Genomic DNA, 19,406 nt, shown 5'->3' on the forward strand with positions numbered 1-19,406 from the left:
TACTAGAACTAACAAAATTAGCAGTATTGCAGGACATAGGTCACTTCAGAAAAATCAGTGGCGCTTCTATATATAAGCAGCAATTAGAAAATGAAATTTTATTTTATTTATTTATTTTTTTTCTTTGAGACGGAGTCTTTCTCTGTCCCCCAGGCTGGAGTGCAGTGGCGCAATCGTGGCTCACTGCAAGCTCCGTCTCCCGGGTTCACGCCATTCTCCTGCCTCAGCCTCCTGAGTAGCTGCGACTACAGGTGCCCGCCAACACGCCTGGCTAATTTTTTTGTATTTTTAGTAGAGACGGGGTTTCACCGTGTTACCCAGGATGGTCTCGATCTCCTGACCTCGTGATCCACCCACCTCGGCCCCCTAAAGTGCTGGGATTACAGGCTTGAGCCACCGCGCCCGGCCAGAAAATGAAATTTTAAAAAGCAATACCATTTATAATAGCATTGAGAAACATAATGTAGGGATAAATATAATGAAATATGTGCAAGACGTGTAAACTAAAAACTACAAAGTATTGCTGAAAGAAATTTTCGGGCCAGGCATGGTGGCTCACGCCTGTAATCCCAGCACTTTGGGAGGCTGAGGCGGGCGGATCACCTGAAGTTGGGAGTTTGAGACCAGCCTGACCAACATGGAGAAACCCCGTCTCTACTAAAAATACAAAATTAGCCCGGCGTGGTGGTACACGCCTGTAATCCCAGTTACAAGGCAGGCTGAGGCAGGAGAATCATTTGAACCCGGGAGGCGGAGGTTGTGGTGAGCCGAGATCGTGACATTGCACTCCAGTGTGGGCAACAAGAGTGAAACTCCATCTCAAAAAAAAAAAAAAAAAAAAAAATTTTAAAGGCCCTAAATAAATGAAGAGATATTTATAAATTGGAAAGCCAGTGGTATACCTAGCATATTTGACATTCAGAATGGATCATATTTAACAGCCCTTTCCTCTGTATGTCAAAATTATTGTTAGTCATTATCATGAAATGAAACAGATAATTACTGATTCCCACTTTTGTCTTTATTATTTCCTTCATTATCTTCAGATTTTCTCTGTTTATCATTCAGTCATTCAGCAAATATTTATTGGGCACTTAATATGTTCCAGGCCTCACTTAAAGAAGAACAGACTAAACAATCTTTGCTCTCATGGAGCTTGCTTTTTAGTGGTGGGAAACAGGCAAAAATCATAATAAATAAATAAATTATATATTAGAAGGTAATAAGTGCTATATAGAACAGCAAAATAGGGCAAGAGGGATACGCAGTGTTGGAGGTCTAGTGGGTTGCCATTTTTAATAATTGCTTTAGGCCTTAATGAAAAGTGACATTTGAACATCGGCTTGAAGGAGATGATGGAGTTACCCTTTTGGGTATCTGGAGGAAGAGCATTCCTTGCCAAAGGAACAGGCTGGGCAAAGGCCCTGCAGCCAAAGCATACCTAGCATGTTTAAGGAACATCAAAAAGCTGGTAGAGGGGGAGTTAAATTAGCAAGAGGGAGATGAAATCAAAGATATTATGAGGGCTAGATGGTAGAGGGTCTTATATGCCATTGTAAGGACTAAGTGACATGAGGATGTGTTTGGATTGCTTTGACTGATCTGACTTCCATTTTAAAAGGATGTTGCTTCTGGCCGCTGTAGAGAATAGACTAAAGGAAAGTCAGGATGGAAGGAAGGAGTCAGCTTTTGAAAAAGGTAAGAGGAAGACTTGGGTGGATGAGGTGGATAACAGTAGAGGTAATAAGAGGTGATCAGATACACGAACATTGGATGTGCTTAGGGCAACAGCATTTGCCGACAAATACTGGAGAATGAGAAGGAGAGGTCAGTTTGGCCTGCACAGCTGGAAGGATGACGATGAGAATTACTATAGGTAGAACAAGCTTGGGTAGGGTAAGAGCTCCATTTTGGATGTGTTGAGTCCTTTATGACATCCAAATGGAGGTGTCAGATAGGGAGTTTATATGTCTGGAGTGGGGGTGTGTAACTTGACCATGTAAACCTTTAGGATTCTAAATACATCAAGCCACATGTCTTACTGATGTGGGTACGCTGGAGTAAGTTACAAATGAAAAAGTACTAAAGTACTGCTGGATCCAAAAGTTTACCATCTTCAAAATGAAAAGCATCATAGACTGCTTCTAACACATCAAGTGCACTTTCAGGGATATGTGTGGTTTGGAAATACAAATTTGGGAATTATCAACTTACAGATAATATTTAGACAAGAGAAAACATGTAAGGATCAAACCATGTTACTAATTTCTTATTTCTTAAGATGGTTATTCTGTTAACTCATTTTTTAAAATTCTTTTTTTCTAATATGCATGGATCCAATTGTAAAGTTAAGGCAATTTTTAAAATTTCTAAACACATGAGACTTTTTTGTATTCTTTGATGCTTTGTGTTAATTATTGAATTTTGGTGAGAGATGGTATTCTGTATAATAATGATTCTTTGGTAGAGTTGAGATTTCTTTTAGGGCCTAGCATCTAAACAATTTTCCTAAAAAATTGTGCTTAAAAAATTCCTCAAATTGTTGGGTGCAGGTTTCCCCATATTCTCATTATATCAAGCTTATTGTGTGTGCAGAAAACATTAAATTTAATTTTTAACAATTCTTATTGATACATAATATTTGTACATTTTATGGAATACATGTGATGTTTTGCTAAGTGCATAGAATGTGCAGTGATCAAGTCAGGGTATTTCCTCATGTTCTCACTTATAACTGGGAGCTGAATGCTGAGAACACATGGACACATAGAGGGGAACAACACACACCAGTGTCTGTTGGAGAGTGGAGGGTGGGAGGAAGGAGAGCATCAGGAAAAATAACTAATGGATACTAAGCTTAATACCTGGGTGATGAAATCATCTGTACAACAAACCCCCATGAAATATGTTTACCTATATAACAAACCCGCACATCCTGCATGGGTACTCATGAACTTAACAGTTAAAAAAAAAAAACAAAAAACTCGGTATTTAGGGTATCCGTCACCTTGAATATTTATCATTGCTGTGTGTTGGCAACATTTCAAGTTCTCTCTTCTATTTTGAAATATACAATATATTATTGTTAACTATAGTCACTCCCCTGCTCTGTCTGCTGTTGAACATTGGAACTTGTTCCTCCCATCTACCTGTGTGTTTGTACCCATTAACCAACCTCTCTTCATCCTTCCCCACCCTCACACACCCTTCTCAGCCTCTGGGTGACCATCATTCTACTCTCTACCTCTATGGGATCAACATTTTTAGCTCCCATCTATGACTGAGAATATGTGATATTTGTCTGTGTCTGGCTTATTTCAGTTAACATATAATCTTCAGTTCCATCCATGTTGCTTCAAATGCCAGGATTTCATTCTTTTTAACACCAAGTAGTATACCACATTGTCTTTCCATTGAGGGCATACAGAGAAATTGTTTCTACATAATTGATATAGAAGTAAAGATGATGTCCTGTGGAGAACTGTGTGCTGACTCAGAACCTTTGACTCAGAACCTTTAGCAGTGATGAAGACATTGACGTCAAAGATGCATTTAAAGACTTTGGATGAAATTGAGTCATGAAACTGAAATAAAGCTGTATTTCTAAATTTTTGTACTTTTAAATTTTATCAGTAGCTGTAGGAGGAAAGAGAGAAATAAGGTTTAGTAGGAGAAGTACAAGTGACAGCAAGCTTTTGATATTTTTTTTTAATGGAGCAAGCAAACCCCAAATATAATTTGATCTTTCCCAAGAAAGGATCTCTAAAAACTAACTCGACCGTGTAAACCTTTAGAAGTCTAAATAAATCAAGACATATATCTTGTTGATGTGGGTACAAATGAAAAAGTACTAAAATGCTGCTGGATGCAAAAGTTTACCACCTTCAGAATGAAGACTCCTTCTAACACATAATCAAGTTCACTTTCAGCTCTGTCTACAGTGGCATTCATCAGCTTCCTGTGAATGCATCCATTTATCATTGTCCCCAACCTTTGTATGGACATGTGAGAGAAATCGTGACAGAGGAGGCCTTGAGTGGAGAGGCTGGAAGAGTGTCATTGTCAGCTGTACTTCCACCTGGGGTACTCCAATGCAGACAGGCGGGGTGTGGAGTGAGCTCATAGCAGTGACATGGATGCCAGTTTAGATAGTTACTTAGAGAGGATCCATGATCTATCAGTCAATCATTATACAGTATTTAGGCTTAGAAACTTTTTCAAAGCCAATAATTTCAGATATCAATTATGAATTTCTTTGTCACTGGAGAGGGTAATGGGCAATTTATGAGTATCTCTGAACCTTTGGACCTGAAGCAAACTAACCCACTTTGAAAGTTAGTAGTAAGTTTGAAATTGGAAAGTATGTATCCTCCAAATATATTCTTCTTTTGGAAGATGGTTTTTGGGCTGTGTGTCTTGCATTTCCATGTGCATTTAGAGTCAGCTCATCAAGTTTTGCAAAAAGGTATTTTGTGATTTTGATAGGAATTTTACTGAATCAATACATCTATTTGGGGAATATTGCTATCTTAGCAATATGAAATCTATGAACATGTGAAATCTTTCCATTTATTTAGGTGTTCTTTACTTTCTTTCAATGATGGTTTATAATTTTCAGTATACAAGCCTCACACTTTGGTTAAATTTCTTTCTTTTCCTTCCTTTCTTCCTTCCTTCCTTCCATCTTTTCCTTCCTTCCTTCCTTTCCTTCTTTCCCTTTCTTTTCTTCTCTTTTATTTCTGCCTTGCCTTCTTTCTTGCCTTGCCTTCTTTCTTGCCCTTCCTTCCTTTCTTCCTTCCTTCCTTCCTTCCTTCCTTCCTTCCTTCCTTCCTCTCTTTCTTTCCTTCTTTCCTTCTTTCTTTTCTTCTTTCTTTCCTTCCTTCCTTCTTTCCTTCTTTCCCTCCCTCCTTCCTTCCTTCCTTCCTTCCTTCCTTCCTTCCTTCCTTCCTTCCTTCCTTCTTTCCTTCTTCTCTTTTTTCTTCCCTTCTTTCTTTCTTTCCTTCCTTCCTTCCATCCGTCCGTCCATCCGTCCTTCCTTTCTCTCTATCACCCAGGCTGGAGTGTAGTGGTGCAATCTTGGCTCAATACAAACTCTGCCTGCCCGGTTCAAGCAATTCTCGTGCCTCAGCCTCCCAGGTAGCTAGGATTACAGGCATGTGCCACTGCGCCCAGCTAATTTTTGTATTTTTAGTAGAGACAGGGTTTCACCATGTTGGCCATACTGGTCTCAAATTCCCGACCTCAGGTGATCCGCCCACTTCGGCCTCCCAGAGTGCTGGGATTACAGGCGTGAGCCACTGCACCCAGCCAGGCTAAATTTATTTCTACATATTTTTTATGCTATTGTAAATAAAACCGTTTTCTTTTTTTTTCTTTTTTTTTGAGACGGAGTCTCGCTGTGTTGCCCAGGCTGGAGTGCAGTGGCGCGATCTCAGCTCACCGCAAGCTCCGCCTCCAGGGTTCACGTCATTCTCCTGCCTCAGCCTCCCGAGTAGCTGGGACTACAGGCGCCCACCACCACGCCCAACTCATTTTTTGTATTGTTTTTAGTAGAGATGGGGTTTCACCATGTTAGCCAGGATGGTCTCGATCTCCTGACCTTGTGATCTGCCCGCCTCAGCCTCCCAAAGTGCTGGGATTACAGGCGTGAGCCACTACGCCCGGCCTCTTTTCTTAATTTTATTTTCAGATCACTGTTAATATATAGAAATACAATTGAATTTTGTAATATTGATCTTGTGTCCTGCAGCTTTGCTGAACTTGTCTATTAGCTCTAATAGTTTTGCTTGGTTGGTTGTTTTGTTTAGAGACAGGGTCTTGCTCTGTCACTTTGGCTGGAGTGCAGTGACACAATCATAGCTCACTGCAGCATTGAACTCCTGGGCTGAAGTGATCCTCCTACCTCAGCCTCCTGAGTAGTAGGACCACAGGCACGCACCACCACACCTGGCTAATTTAAAAAAATTTTTTTTTGGAGAGAGAGAGTCTCTCTATGTTGTCCAGTCTGGTCTCAAACTCTGGCTTCAAGTGACCCTCCTGTCTCAACCTACCAAAGTGTTGGGATTACAGGCATGAGCCACTGCACCTGACTCTAATAGCTTCCTTTGTGTGGACTCTTTAGGGTTTTCTATGTATGAGATCATGTCATCGGCAAATAGAGATAATTTGACTTCTTGACTTCTCCTTCACAGCTTCACAGTCTGGACTTTTTTTTTTTTTTTGAGATAGGGTCTCGCTCTGTCAATCTGGCTGGAATGCAGAGGCACAATCATGGCTCACTGCAGCCTTGCCCTCCCGGGCTCAGGTGATCCTCCCACCTCAGCCTCCCAAGTAGCTGGGACCATAGGCTCATGCCACCATGCCCTGCTGATTTTTTTTTTTTTTTTTTTTTTTTAAGACAGTTGCTCTGTCACCCAGGCTGGAGTGCAGTGGTGCGATCTTGGCTCACCCAGGCTGGAGTGCAGTGGTGCGATCTCAGCTCACTGCAAACTCCGTGTCCCAGGTTCACGCCATTCTCCTGCCTCAGCCTCCCGAGTAGCTGGGACTACAGGCGCCCGCCACCATGTCCGGCTAATTTTTTTGTGTTTTTTTTTAGTAGAGACAGGGTTTCACCGTGTTAGCCAGGATGGTCTCGATCTCCTGACCTCATGATCCCCCCACCTTGGCCGCCCAAAGTGCTAGGATTACAGGCGTGAGCCACCGTGCCTGGCTGCCCTGCTGATTTTTATACTTTTTTAGAGATGGGGTTTCGCCGTGTTGCCCAGGCTGCTCTTCACTTCCTGGGCTCAAGTGATCTTCGTGATCTTCCTGCCTCAGCCTACGAAAGTGTTGGGATTACAGGAGTGAGCCACTGTGCCAAGCCGCAGTCTGGACATCTTTTATTTCTTTTTCTTGTCTAATGGTTGTGGTGCACCCACTCAGTCTTAAATGATGGTTTTACCGGGTTTAGAGCCCAGCCAAAGTTGTTTTCTCTTCGTTACTTGAAGGTATCACTCCTCTATTATAATCAGATTTGCTGACAGCAATCTGATTCTCCTTTTTGTTGAATGTCTCATTTTTCTAGTAAACTTTTAGGATTTTTTTGTTTGTTTGTTTTGAGACAAGGTCTCACTCTGTTGCTCAGGCTGGAGTGCAGTATTGCGATCACGGCTCACTGCAGACTCCACCTCCCTGGGCTTAAGCAATCCTCCCACCTCAGCTGCACAAATAGCTGAGACCACAGGTGTGCACCACCATGCCCAGCTAATTTTTTATTTTTGTAGAGACAGCATCTCACTATGTTATCCAGGCTTGTCTTGAACTCCTGAGCTCAAGTGATCCTCCTACCTTGGTCTCTCAAAGTGCTGAGATTACATGTATGAGCCTCTGCATTTGGCCAGGATTTTTTTTAATACTTTAATAAATCTGAAGTTTTACTATAACCTGTCTGTATGTAAGCTTTTTGAGTTTCTATTTAATTTAATTTAATACTCAGGATTCTTAGTTTCTGAAGACTCATGCTTTAAATCTGAAAAATTTTCGGCCATTGTCTGTTTAGATACTATCGCCTCTCCTTCATTCTCTTTAGTTTGTCTGAACCCTAAAATATAGACTTTAAAACTTTTGGATTGCTGGGCATGGTGGTTCATGCCTGTAACCCTAGCACTTTGGGAGGCCAAGGCTGATCTCTTGAGGTCAGGAGTTCAAGAGCAGCCTGGCCAACATGGTGAAACTCCATCTCTACTAAAAATACAAAAATTAGCTGGGCATGGTGGCTCACACCTGTAATCCCAGCTACTCGGGAGGCTAAGGCAGGAGAATCATTTAAGCCTGGGAGGTAGAGATTGCAGTGAGCCAAGATCTCACTACTGCACCGCAGCCTGGGCGACAGAGTGAGTCTCCATGTCAAACAAACAAACAAACAAACAAAAAATTAGCTGGGCATGGTGGCATGTGTCTGTAGCCCCGGCTAGTTGGAAGGCTGAGAGGCAGGAGGATCCCTTGAGCTGAGGAGTTCAAGGTTGCAGTGGCAGCTATGATCCCGCCACTGCACTCCAGCCTGGGTGACAGAGTGAGACCCTGTTTCAAAAGAGAAAAAAAAAAAAAAAACTTCTAGATCTAGCTTTTACATTTAACTTTTTTTTTTATGTTCATCAATCTTTAGCTGTTTTTTTTGTCTCAATAACTGTGGTTTTCATTTTTAAAGTCTCTGGTTATTTTTCAGAACATTTGATGGATGCTGTTTTATCCTTTAGGGGCCTGAGGATCTTAAATATTTGAAGACCTTTTTGGAGGCTCTGTTTTCTCTGCTTTTTGGCGGGGGGCCCCATGGGGGTCAGAACCTAGGTTCTTCCAGCCTCCTCAAAAGTGGCCTGCAGTCCTTGTGTGTGTGGCTCATGGCCGCTGAGAAGCCGCCCTTGCTCACCACTATCATTCTTCATTTTCTTCCTTAGAGGATCCTTTTTCATTTTATTTAGACATAAAGAGAGTTTCCTTTTTTGTTTTGGTCCTATCTGTACATGTATTAATTATGCATTAATTTATGTTTATATCTTTAAGTCATTTTTTTTTTTTTTGGCACAGGAGGGTGAGCTCTCCGCATGTGCTCACTCTACTACCTTGAACTGGAAGTCCCTGGACTACTTCTGCAGCTGATTTATAGTTCACTGGCAAAGCACTGTCTCCCAAGGTCTCTGTGTGGTCTTTTCAGCAGAGACTTAGTTACACATTTTAATGAAATGGTATGTGGTTTTTCTTTCCCTTGGCAAATTCTCTAATGTCTTGGGGCATTTTAAATTTCTTTTAGGTTCTTTTGGTCCAGAAATGAGATGCTAAGAATGATTGAACAGCATAGTTGGCCTGATGTGTTTAGTACGCATGAGGAGCGCTGCTGCCTCGATTGGGTGTGCGCCTGTTTAGGCCTCATTACTCCTCCCGCTCACAGATTTTTGCTGTCCCAAATGGCATATCTACCAGCCTTCTTTGAATTCCTTGTCTGGATATCTTTTCCATTTAAAATTCATGTCAGGTGAGCCCCCGACCAATTGACGCTTTTGGGTTTCAGCCAATAAATTGCTTAAGGTAGATTAGAATGGTAAGTAGATGGCCTGGCAAGGTGGCTCACTCCTGTAGTACCAGCACTTTGGGAGGCTGAGGCAGGAGGATTGCTGAGGCCAGAAGTTCAAGACCAGCCCTGGCCACAGAGTGAGATCCCTTCTCTACAGAAATATAAAAATAAAAAAATTAACTGAATATGGTGGTGCACCTGTAATCCAAGTTACTTGGGAGGCTGAGGCAAGAGGATCCCTTCAGCTCAGAAGTTTGAGGTTGTAGTGAGCTATAATCATGCCAGTGTACTCCAGCCTGGGTGAAAGAGCAAGACCCTGTCTCAAAACAAAACCAAAAAAAAGAATAGTAAGTAGAATTATAAAGGCTCAGCTATAAGAGAGTCATTCATAATTGAACTATTTGTTGAGCAACCACTGTGTTCCAATTGTGGTTTTCAGTACACATTGTGAATGCAATGAAGACAGAGATGAAACAAGTACTAGGGTCCCTGCTCTCGCCAAGTTTACAAGCTCATAAGTGAAACCAACCAACAAATAAAAACTAATTACATATAATAGCAAATTATGATAAGTATTATTAAAAAAGAAGAGGATACTATGAGAGAATATAGCAGGGACTTCTAATTTAAATTTTGTAGTCAGGAAAGTGGTTTTCAAACTTTTTATTCCTATGAAATGTTGTGTGGAATAGAAGTGGAGCTACCCTTATTGGAACAAGATTGGGGCCTAACATCCCTCATCTGTTCCCCTTGCTGTCCACCATGGTCACTGAAGCACCATGTGGCATTCTCAGATCCCCAGAGCACAGCATGTGAAAATCAGTGCTCTAGAACCAGCCCCTGTCATTTCACAGACCAGTTAGCTGAGACACACAGGGCTTCATTGTCCAAAGTCATGCAGGTCACATAATCCACTTAGTACCAGAGTTGGAGCCAGAACCCAATTTTCCCAAACTTTCTCCCACTCTCCGCTGCCCCCCTTTCCTTCCTGATTTTTTTTTCTTTTTCTTTTTTTTTTTTTTTGCAATGGCACGATCTCGGCTGACTGCATCCTCTGCCTCCCCGGTTCAAGCAATTCTCCTGCCTCAGCCTCCCGAGTAGCTGGGATTACAGGCACCCTGCCACCATGCCTGGCTAATTTTGCTATTTTTAGTAGAGACAGCGTTTCACCATGTTGGCTAGGCTGGTCTCAAACTCCTGACCTCAGGTGATCCACCCGCCTTGGCCTCCTAAAGTGCTGGGATTACAGGTGTGAGCCACCATGCCCGACCCCGATATGTTTTCGTTATAAAATTATGGTATTTCAATCTCATAATCTCAAACATTCTATGGATTTTTTTTTTTTTTTTTTTTTTGGAGACAGAGTCTCATTCTGTTGCACAGACTGGAGTGTGATGGCACGATCATGGCTCCCTGCAGCCTCAACCTCCCAGGCTCAAGCAATCCTCCCACCCAGCCTCCTGAATAGCTGGAACCACAGGAATGCACCACCACACCTGGCTAATTTTTGTATTTCTTTTGTAGAGATGAGGTTTCACCATGTTGCCCAGGCTGGTCTCAAACTCTTGGGCTCAAGCAGTCCACCCGCCTCAGCCTCCCAGAGTGCTCCCAGTGAGCCACTGCACCTGGCCTGTAGTTTTTTCCTGTAATTAATTTTACCCATTATTGTTCACACTGCCCTTCACATTCTGCACTATGTCCTTCATCTATATCCTTAGAGTTTGTAGCCTTGAAAGATGATATCCCACTATTATTTTGTTTTTATTATATTTCTGATATGAATCAGCTCTTTCATTTTCTGCTCAGTAGTCTAACACATGCACCCATTTTATTTTAGGCTCTGAGTTTGGATATCCGAGTGTGTGTAGTAACAGTCACACTAGTTTGTCTGATTTGTTGGCTTGGCTTTTCTCACCTCTTCATTTGTCTAAGTAAATAATAGAATTATTTCCCGGGTGCTGAGGTATTTAGTAAGGGTTTCATTTTGACTACCTCTACTTTTAGTGTAAATACTTGTATAGTTTTTGTCATTTTGTTTTGTTTTTGTTTTATTGTGCCAGAAAATTTCCAGACCTGTGTTTGAACAGTGTAGGAAGGGGGAGAAGTGGTGAGAATGAGGAGGCCCTGGGAGACTGAGGCTGTGCTGTCTGGGCAGTGCCTGCACAGACAAAGAGTTTTGTTCTAATTTGGGAGACTAGTAGAGAATTGATGATTTGGGGTAGAATGGTGATATGATGAGAACTGTGCTTAGGGAAGTAATTTTAGCTGTGAGAAATCAGATAAGTAACAATAGAAAGTTTCCCTGGACACCCATGAACCAATAGAAAACTTAGAATATTTAAGTAACATTAGCCAAATGAGGGCTGAAACGTGATGGTGGCAGTGGGGATAGAAACCAGGAACACAGTTTTAGGAGCTATTGACTACATGAAATAAATAAGAGGCCACAGAATGACTCTGACTGGCAGAGACAATCTCATGATGGGACTACCCTGCCAGAGACATCCATCAAAGCCTGCTCAGCAGCTTGCACTGGATGGCCCTTTTGTTTCAACTGCCCTCGGATAAGCTGCCTTTATGAATTAAGGAGCTGTCTGCATCAAAGCGGTAGACAGACACCATCGTCCTATTTTTTCACCCTGCTTGCATTCCCATTAACTCCTCTTCAGCAAAACAAAAAAATCAAGCCTTACTGGTTCTCCCTACCTCCTGATAGCTACCTACCTAGACTGCTTGGCAGACACAGTTCTGCAGGCTACTTTCTTATCAAGAGTTGGCAATTAGAAGAGGCCCTTGGAGAGGAGGTGGGAGTGCTCCTTAAAGTCCTCATCGGAATGGAATTGCTGACCGGGTTCATTAGGCTACAGATTTGCAGCAAGACTTGGATTCTATTGCAAGTAGGTGTGTTTCATTTTTAAGCTTCCAAGGAGCGGTATCTACGCTGTGTGCTACCTCTGTCTTCCTGTCCTGTCATTTGACTGCTTTGTGGACTTGGTGGTGGAGGGCAGGTGTGTGTTTGCCTTCTAATGAGTTGTCCTCTTGAGCTTCCTCTTTCCCAAAATGCTCTGTGGGGAAGACTACCTTGTAGAGAAGACCCTTCATCATGTGATTGTTCTGTTTCCTTAGAGACAACAGCAGCGTAATGCATTAGAAGCCAGATCTGTAGAGAAGAAGACTTTGCTACAGAATGTAAAGGTTTAATAGTTATTCTTTGCCTTTATGTTTTTGCCACCTTAAGCACTGGGCTAATGATGATTGTGTTTATTTTTGGCAAGATGCTAGAGCCCCTAGAACTTCCCAGGGAGTTTCTATTAAAGGGGCAGCCCACTATTATCTTTTTTTTTTTTTTTGAAACAGAGTCTCACTCTGTCACCTGGGCTGGAGTGCAGTGGTGCAATCTCAGAGGCTCACTGCAACATCGGCCTCCCGGGTTCAAGCAATTCTGCTGCCTCAGCCTCCCAAGTAGCTGGGATTACAGGCACCCACCACCACGCCTGGCTAATTTTTGTATTTTTAGTAGAGACAGGGCTTTACCATGTTGGCCAGGCTGGTCTTGAACTTTTGACCTCAGGTGATCCGCCTGCCTCAGCCTCCCAAAGTGCTGAGATTACAGGCATGAGCCACTGCGCCCAGCCCCACTACATCTCTTCTTGTTTGGTAAAAATATGTGAGAGTCAGCCTGTCATCTATAGCAGTGAATTTATTTCCGTTTTTGAAAACAGATTTCAGTTAATGACCATGTGAACAGGTCGGGAAATGACTTTGCATCACGCATTTCATTGACCCCTCTATGAGCAGTAACTTGTTAAAGCATTAAGATGCCATCCTTTCTCATTTTTCTTAAATACGGGACTTAGCATCTACATAAAGTAGGAACAACTTCCTAAGTTTAATGAACAAGGAGAACAAGGAAGGAGGGATTCATCATGGAAAGATTTTAAAAAATAAAAAAATACATTTCTGTTGATCTGATGATCCGGTTTATAAGACTCTTGACTGCTTTTTCAACATAATGATGATAAATTGAGCAATACTGTTAAATGGTTAATTTGTTATAGTTAATAACTATGGTCTCGTTTTACAATTCTGTCCCTTTCTAGAGCTAGAGAGAGATATCTGGCTTCCTCTACATGTCTCTAGACACTATCTAGTGGTGAAAGTGTAAGAATGGATTTGTGGTAAACTTTTCCTTCCTGAGAAATAGTTCATTAAACAAGTCTGATACCGCAAATGGCTATGCTAAATTGCTGCAAATATAAATTGAGGCATATATGTCTGTTGATAGGGGAGGTTTTTATATTAACAAATTGGTTAATTAATTGTAAATGATCAGTAAACTTAAATGCACTTCCTAGAAGTCAGAAACCTCATTGTAGGTATGTAACATGATATTTGTGCTACACTTACAGTACCAGATGCTTATTTTTTAACATCGTGGTTTTCCAAAAGGTGTTTTTGCTTGTTTGTTTAACTTCTTTGCTTTGGCAGATAACCATAGAACCCAGTGAAGTAACAAGAAATGGTTGGTCCATTACATAGAGATAGACAAGGAGCATGCTATTCAAGGAGATCAAGAATGATCCACACCATCCACACAAGAATCATTGCAATGAAAGGGCTTTTAGAACCTGGGCTTCTTAATATTTCACCAGAGCTGCAGCTTACCAGCATTATAGATCAATGTAATCCCTTATGTCCTCTTCATCATAATGGAATAATAAGAAAACTGGTTTTCTTTCTAGACGATATATTGTTTTCACTTAAGGGTCCACGAATAGGTCTCTAACCACAAATTTTTGAAGAGTAGTAGTAACTGAAAAGAGAGAGAGAAGGCCGGGCACAATGGCTCATGCCTGTAATCCTAGCACTTTGGGAGGCCAAAGCAGATGGATCACTTGAGCCCAGGAGTTCGAGACCAGCCTGGGCAGCATGACACAACCCCCATCTCTGTAAAAAATACAGAAATTAGCTGGTGTGGTGGCATGTGCCTGTAGTCACAGCTACTTGGGAGGCTGAAGCAAGAGAATCACTTGAGCCTGGGAGGTGGAGGTTGCAGTGGGCCAAGATTGCACCGCCGCACTCCAGCCTGGGTGACAGAACGAGACCCTGACTCAAAAAAAAAAAGAGAGATACCACCTTCATTCTGACGCATTATGCAGCAGAGATGCTGAAGTGCCTGCACCCTGAGCACTGTCATTTTACACTTTTCTTTGGAAGAAAGTTAATCTTTAAGTAAGTGAACATTTTTTGTTGTCGATTTGTTCTGCAGCCTCCCTTTTTTTTTTTTTCTGGCAACAGTGCTCTCTCCTTAGAGATCTGTTCCCCTCCCAGCACTAACTGTGATGTACCGGGAGGAATACCAGTCATAGCATGGGGCCTGCTGAATGCCAGAGTAGGCAAGTGACTCAGGGCAGGCCAGAGGCTTTGCTGGGGATTTTCAAATTGGGATAAAGGAAGAGGTTTTATTCTCCAGTGGTAAAGCTGTGAGATGCTGGGCAGAAACTCTTTCTTCTTAAGCATAAAAAGCTGTGGGCCATGTGTAAAGCCTGACTCAAAATGAGATCTAAGCAAAGGTAACAGTAAACGTCCTAATGACATTCCAATATCCTGAAAGCCAGCTGCACCCCTACCTTCGTGAGGTTGGTTATGAATTTAGTTAGTATTTAGTTATGGTGCCCAATAAGTTCCTCTCCCAACCACCCCCGCACTCCCCCTCCTCCCCCCACCCCCCTTACCGCTTAAACTACTTCAAGTTAGATTTTGAAGCTAGTAGTCCTGAATTGGGGCAGTGTTTCTCACACTTGAAAACTTATTGTTCCCTGAGAACTCTAATCTGAAAAATTCATTTGGATAATACAGAGATGCCTGAAATAAAAGAGTGTTTGTGGATTTGATCTATTCAGTGCCTTTAGAAGCAGACAAAAGTAGTGTCCAATACTGATTCTACCATGTGACCTTGAACCCATTATCTTCCTTGACTTTTATTTATTTGCAAAATAGAAATACCACCATGAGTAGTAGTGAGAATTCATGTAATGTTTCTGAGGGGCCTGGCTCAGTGCTGATGCATTTCACACTCAGCAAATGCTTAGGCACTGTCTTCCCCCCACAACTCTCCCCAGTGCTGCAAAAGTAAAGAAATGTATGCAAAATACACAACAAATCCTGTAACTGTTAACTTCATAGGATTTTTTCATATTCTTTTGTTGTACTGGTTTTTATTTATATCAAATGAAATAAGTTGTAGACCTTGTTACAAATGGTCTTACATGTATTTGGTTATAAATTATCATCATATAGGATTTGATCTAAATATGTTAAGCTAAAGCTTAAGTACCTGTTGTTGCTATGACTGACGATTATGAGGACTGATTATAAACTTCTTGTGGGCAGGGACAGTCTTCAACTTGTTTTGTTTTGTCCCGAAACCCCTAACAGTGCTAGGCATGAATAGGCCATAGATTTCTGTTTGTTTGCATACTATGGCCCATGTTTATTTAAATGGAGCTTGTAACTAGAAAGGTTTGCTAGAGCTACTGAAATTTCAGGAGCTGTTTTTCTGATAAGAGAAGTGAGAAATCGTGTAACTTTGGCCAATCTATGAAGGACATTCCAGGATAAGTAGGTGGGAGAAGAGGTGAAAGCAGGAGCTTAGAAGAAGCAAAAGAACAACTTGCTGGAGGGAGATGGGAGACTGAAGTGGTTTGATAGAGAAAAGAATGAGGTAGTCTATAGTGTGGGTTTTGCATTTGTTTTAAAGTTTGGTGAAATCTGCTGCATCATTGAATGAGGTAGTCTATAGTGTGGGTTTTGCATTTGTTTTAAAGTATGGTGAAATCTGCTGCATCATCTAAAAGAAGAAAAAGGTCTAATTCGAGTGAGTAGGGAAGATAATTTCAGAAGTAACATAGGTATCTAGGATTGAGGGCAAAATAGCTGGCCACAAAATATTAATAAGAGATTAAATGTATTTAAGATGGTTACCTACTTTGTAAAGCATTGTTATGGGGAATATAAAAAAAGAAGTCAAGCAAATGAAAGCATTAGTGCATAATAAACTCTTTCCCCCTTTCACACCAATAGTAATAAACAGACCCCCAAAAAATCTGCTAAAGATCCCCAAATGCATGGCTAGCAGACAGCTGTCTATGTAAAAGAGAGTTGCAGGACACTAATCTTAACCTCCACAGCTAAAAGAAATGTTCTGTGGAAAGAGCTAATGTACCAATAAATTTAAAATTGAAGGGCAGGAAGGAGTATGTACGTGGCTGTCTGCTTGACTTCCTACAGAAGAGGCTTTGTCAAAGGGCCTGGGGAAAAGGGACAGCTTTGACAGGTACCGCAAATCTCACTTGTCTTCCAGGCTTCAGCTGACTTTATTCATTTCCTCCTTTTTTTTTTTTTTTTTTTTTGAGACAGGGTCTCACTCTGTCACCCACTCTGGAGTGCAGTGATGTGATCTCAGCTCACTACAGCCTCGATCTCCCAGGCTCAAGCAGTCCTCCCCCAAGCAGCCTCCTGAGTACCTGGGACTACAGGTGTGCACCACCAAAACCAGCTAATGTTTGATTTTTAGTAGTGATGGAGTCAGGCTGGTCTCAAATTCCTGGATGCAAGCGATCCTCCTGCCTCAGCCTCCCAAAGTGCTGGGATTACAGGTGTGAGCCACTGCACCCAGCCTACTCCTTCATCTTTAAAACTTTGCAATTTTAAGTAGAAATTTTGTCTACACAACATCAGTACTGTACTTTCACATCCTTGGTTAGAGACTCCTATCCAGACATTGTTTACCCCAGGATCTAAGTCAATTCAGAAAGCCAAAATGAGTCATAACACTCAAGGTTGATTTTAAGCCCATTGTTAAACTTTTTTTTAGTCAACAGTCTCCTTTATATAATAGATAATTTGCTCATTAAATGTATATATTTTGCTAGGCTGAGATTAGGAACCTAGAAGATCTTTGAAATGAAGATTAGATTTTAAAGTTAATCCTGTTAAGCTCTCAAGCCAGTTGGTTTACATTCAGAGAGCCATTTAGGACACAGAGTTCTAATAATATGATGGGGAAAGGGTAAATCACTCAAAAACTATACTTTGCAACTATTACTGTCTTATCTTCCTATAGAAACAACAGGAACTATGATCTAACATCATGCTGTTGGCTTTTTTTTTATAGAGTAAATATCCTTAAGTGTTTTCCTAAAAGTGCAGCCATGAAAGATAGTAGATAGTACACTCGAATGAATGAGAACACACACTCAGAGCCACACTGCCTCGGTTCAAATCCTCTTGCTCCCACAATTTGGCTCTGTGGCCTCAAAAACATTACTTTTCTCCATGCCTCAGTTTTTTTTTTTTTCATCTGTAAAATAAAGATAATGATATCTACTTCATTGGCTTGGTGTAAGGTTAAATGAGTGAATCCATGGAAAATGTTCAAACTTAGTCTGCCGTATAGTAAGCACTCAATAAATATTGCTATTATTAGTAAAGACACTCTCCACTCTGCTGATTCTATTCCTAAGTCATAAATGGTAGAAGAAAAAAAAAATAACAGACCAAGCAGTAGACGTTAATAGAGTTAAATAGAAAAGAATGCAGGTGCTGCAAATACATCCACCAAATATAACAGCGAATAATGTCATCCCATTTTTGGAGAATAGTCTCACCACACCTAAATATAATAGATTACTTCTTACCCACTCACCATTCCTATTATATTCCACAACATGGCGCTTACTCATGGGCAACAAATATTTATGGAGTACCTACTCTGTGCCTCATACTATGCCAGATGCTTGAAATATAATGGTAAAAATATCACAGATTTCTTAACAGTGTAGTAGAGGAGATCATCAAGACTGGTCTAAGATGTTTTCTTTACTCTCATTTTTGAGGAGTGGTGGTGCTAACGATGTTGGGAAGTTGTGGAACTTTGGATCTACTCAAACCATTTCACAGGTTTTCTACTAAAAGTCTCAAACTTCTACACCGTAGTTTCTCCTCCCTCATTCCCTCCCCCTCCTTCTTCCTCCCTCTCTCTCTCCCTCTGTGTGTGTGTGTGTGTGTGTGTGTGTGTGTGTATGCTCATATAACACTTTCCTTCTCAGTTTGCTTTCTTAATGATAAAAATAATATAGGCTCACTTTAGAAATTTGACTCTTTTTTTTTTTTTTACGTTAAGCATCTTTTTCTCTTAGAATCAGGAAAAATTAAACTGAAAAGGTTGGACAAGTGTTGGAAAGTATAAACAAGCAGGAAAAACTGCCCATAATTCCACTTAACATTTGACCATATTGCCTCCAGATGTTTCATTTTATGCTTATTATGTAGTTGAGTGTGCTGTATGTATAAATAATTGTTTACAACTATTGTAAAGATAGAATAAATAATGTATTTAAAGCTTTAAAGTTTCTGATAGATATCAAACACTCAGTAATTGTTAGCTATCATCATCATCTTGCCCTTCTTTGTTATCTTCTATATGCTGAGCATTTTTCCAAGTAATCAAAAAGTCTTCATAAGCATTATTATTTAATGACAGCATAATATCCTATAATTATGGATATACCATGGTTTACTTTTCCTTTCCTTATATTTGAACACTTAGGATAATTTCAAAATTATCCTACCATAAATAACACTTCCTGAATATTTGTTAATATAAATCTCTCTGTGCATTTCTAATTAGTCTTTGGAATTGATTCCTAGAAGGAGAACTACTGAGCCAAAGTGTTTGAATGTTTTCTAAGATCTTTGATGGACACATTGCCAAATCACTTTCTAGAAATTTGGCTTAACTTTTTACTTTCACTCTTGACTATACTAGTAGTAAATTAAGGACCTATGTCAGAAAACCCTCTCCACTCTTAAGGATTGCCTTTTTAAAAAGATCATTATTTTTCCCAGAGAAAGTGGTCTATAATTCCGCCCCCCACGCGCCCCGCCGAGATAGGATCTCACCCTGTCACCCAGGCTGAAGTGCAGTGGTTTGATCATGGCTGACTACAACCTTTAACTCCTAGGCTCAAGCAATCCTCTCACCTCAGCCTCCTGAGTAGCTGAGACCATAGGCATATGCCACCACACCTAGCTAATTTTTTAATTTTTTTGTAGAGATGGGGTCTTGCCATGTTGCTCAGGCTGGTCTCGAACTCCTGGGCTCAAGCGATCCTCCTGCCTTGGCCTCCCAGAGTGCTGGGATTACAGGCATGAGCCAATGTGCACAGCCTGTAATTTTTAATTAAATTTCTTTTGAGTCATTTGTATTTCTTCTTTTTAAACATGTATTTTTACCCATTTATCTAATTGGAATCCCTTTAGTTTTCTTGTAAGTTTGTGTGAATCCTTTATGTATTAA

General features: G+C 40.9%; 1 protein-coding gene across 26 annotated transcripts in view; it reads left to right on the top strand.

Annotated features, from left to right (window-relative positions):
- Positions 1 to 19,406, top strand: part of DTNB (dystrobrevin beta) — a 306,511-nt gene that overhangs the window by 170,349 nt on the left and 116,756 nt on the right. Inside the window, exons 10-11 of one of the 26 annotated variants that reach the window (XM_063623929.1) lie at positions 1,622 to 1,698; positions 16,466 to 16,515. The exons of 22 other annotated variants lie outside the window; for them this stretch is intronic. In XM_063623929.1, the coding sequence (XP_063479999.1) occupies positions 1,622 to 1,698; positions 16,466 to 16,500 (112 nt within the window). In that variant the 3' untranslated portion in view covers positions 16,501 to 16,515. Of the gene's footprint in view, positions 1 to 1,621; positions 2,010 to 8,562; positions 8,740 to 16,465; positions 16,516 to 19,406 lie in introns of those variants that run through there. 3 more of the 26 variants (XM_063623930.1, XM_063623931.1, XM_063623928.1) reach the window with 3 other exon arrangements.

Source organism: Symphalangus syndactylus, chromosome 18, assembly GCF_028878055.3.
Source record: "Symphalangus syndactylus isolate Jambi chromosome 18, NHGRI_mSymSyn1-v2.1_pri, whole genome shotgun sequence".
Taxonomy (NCBI): Eukaryota; Metazoa; Chordata; class Mammalia; order Primates; family Hylobatidae; genus Symphalangus; species Symphalangus syndactylus.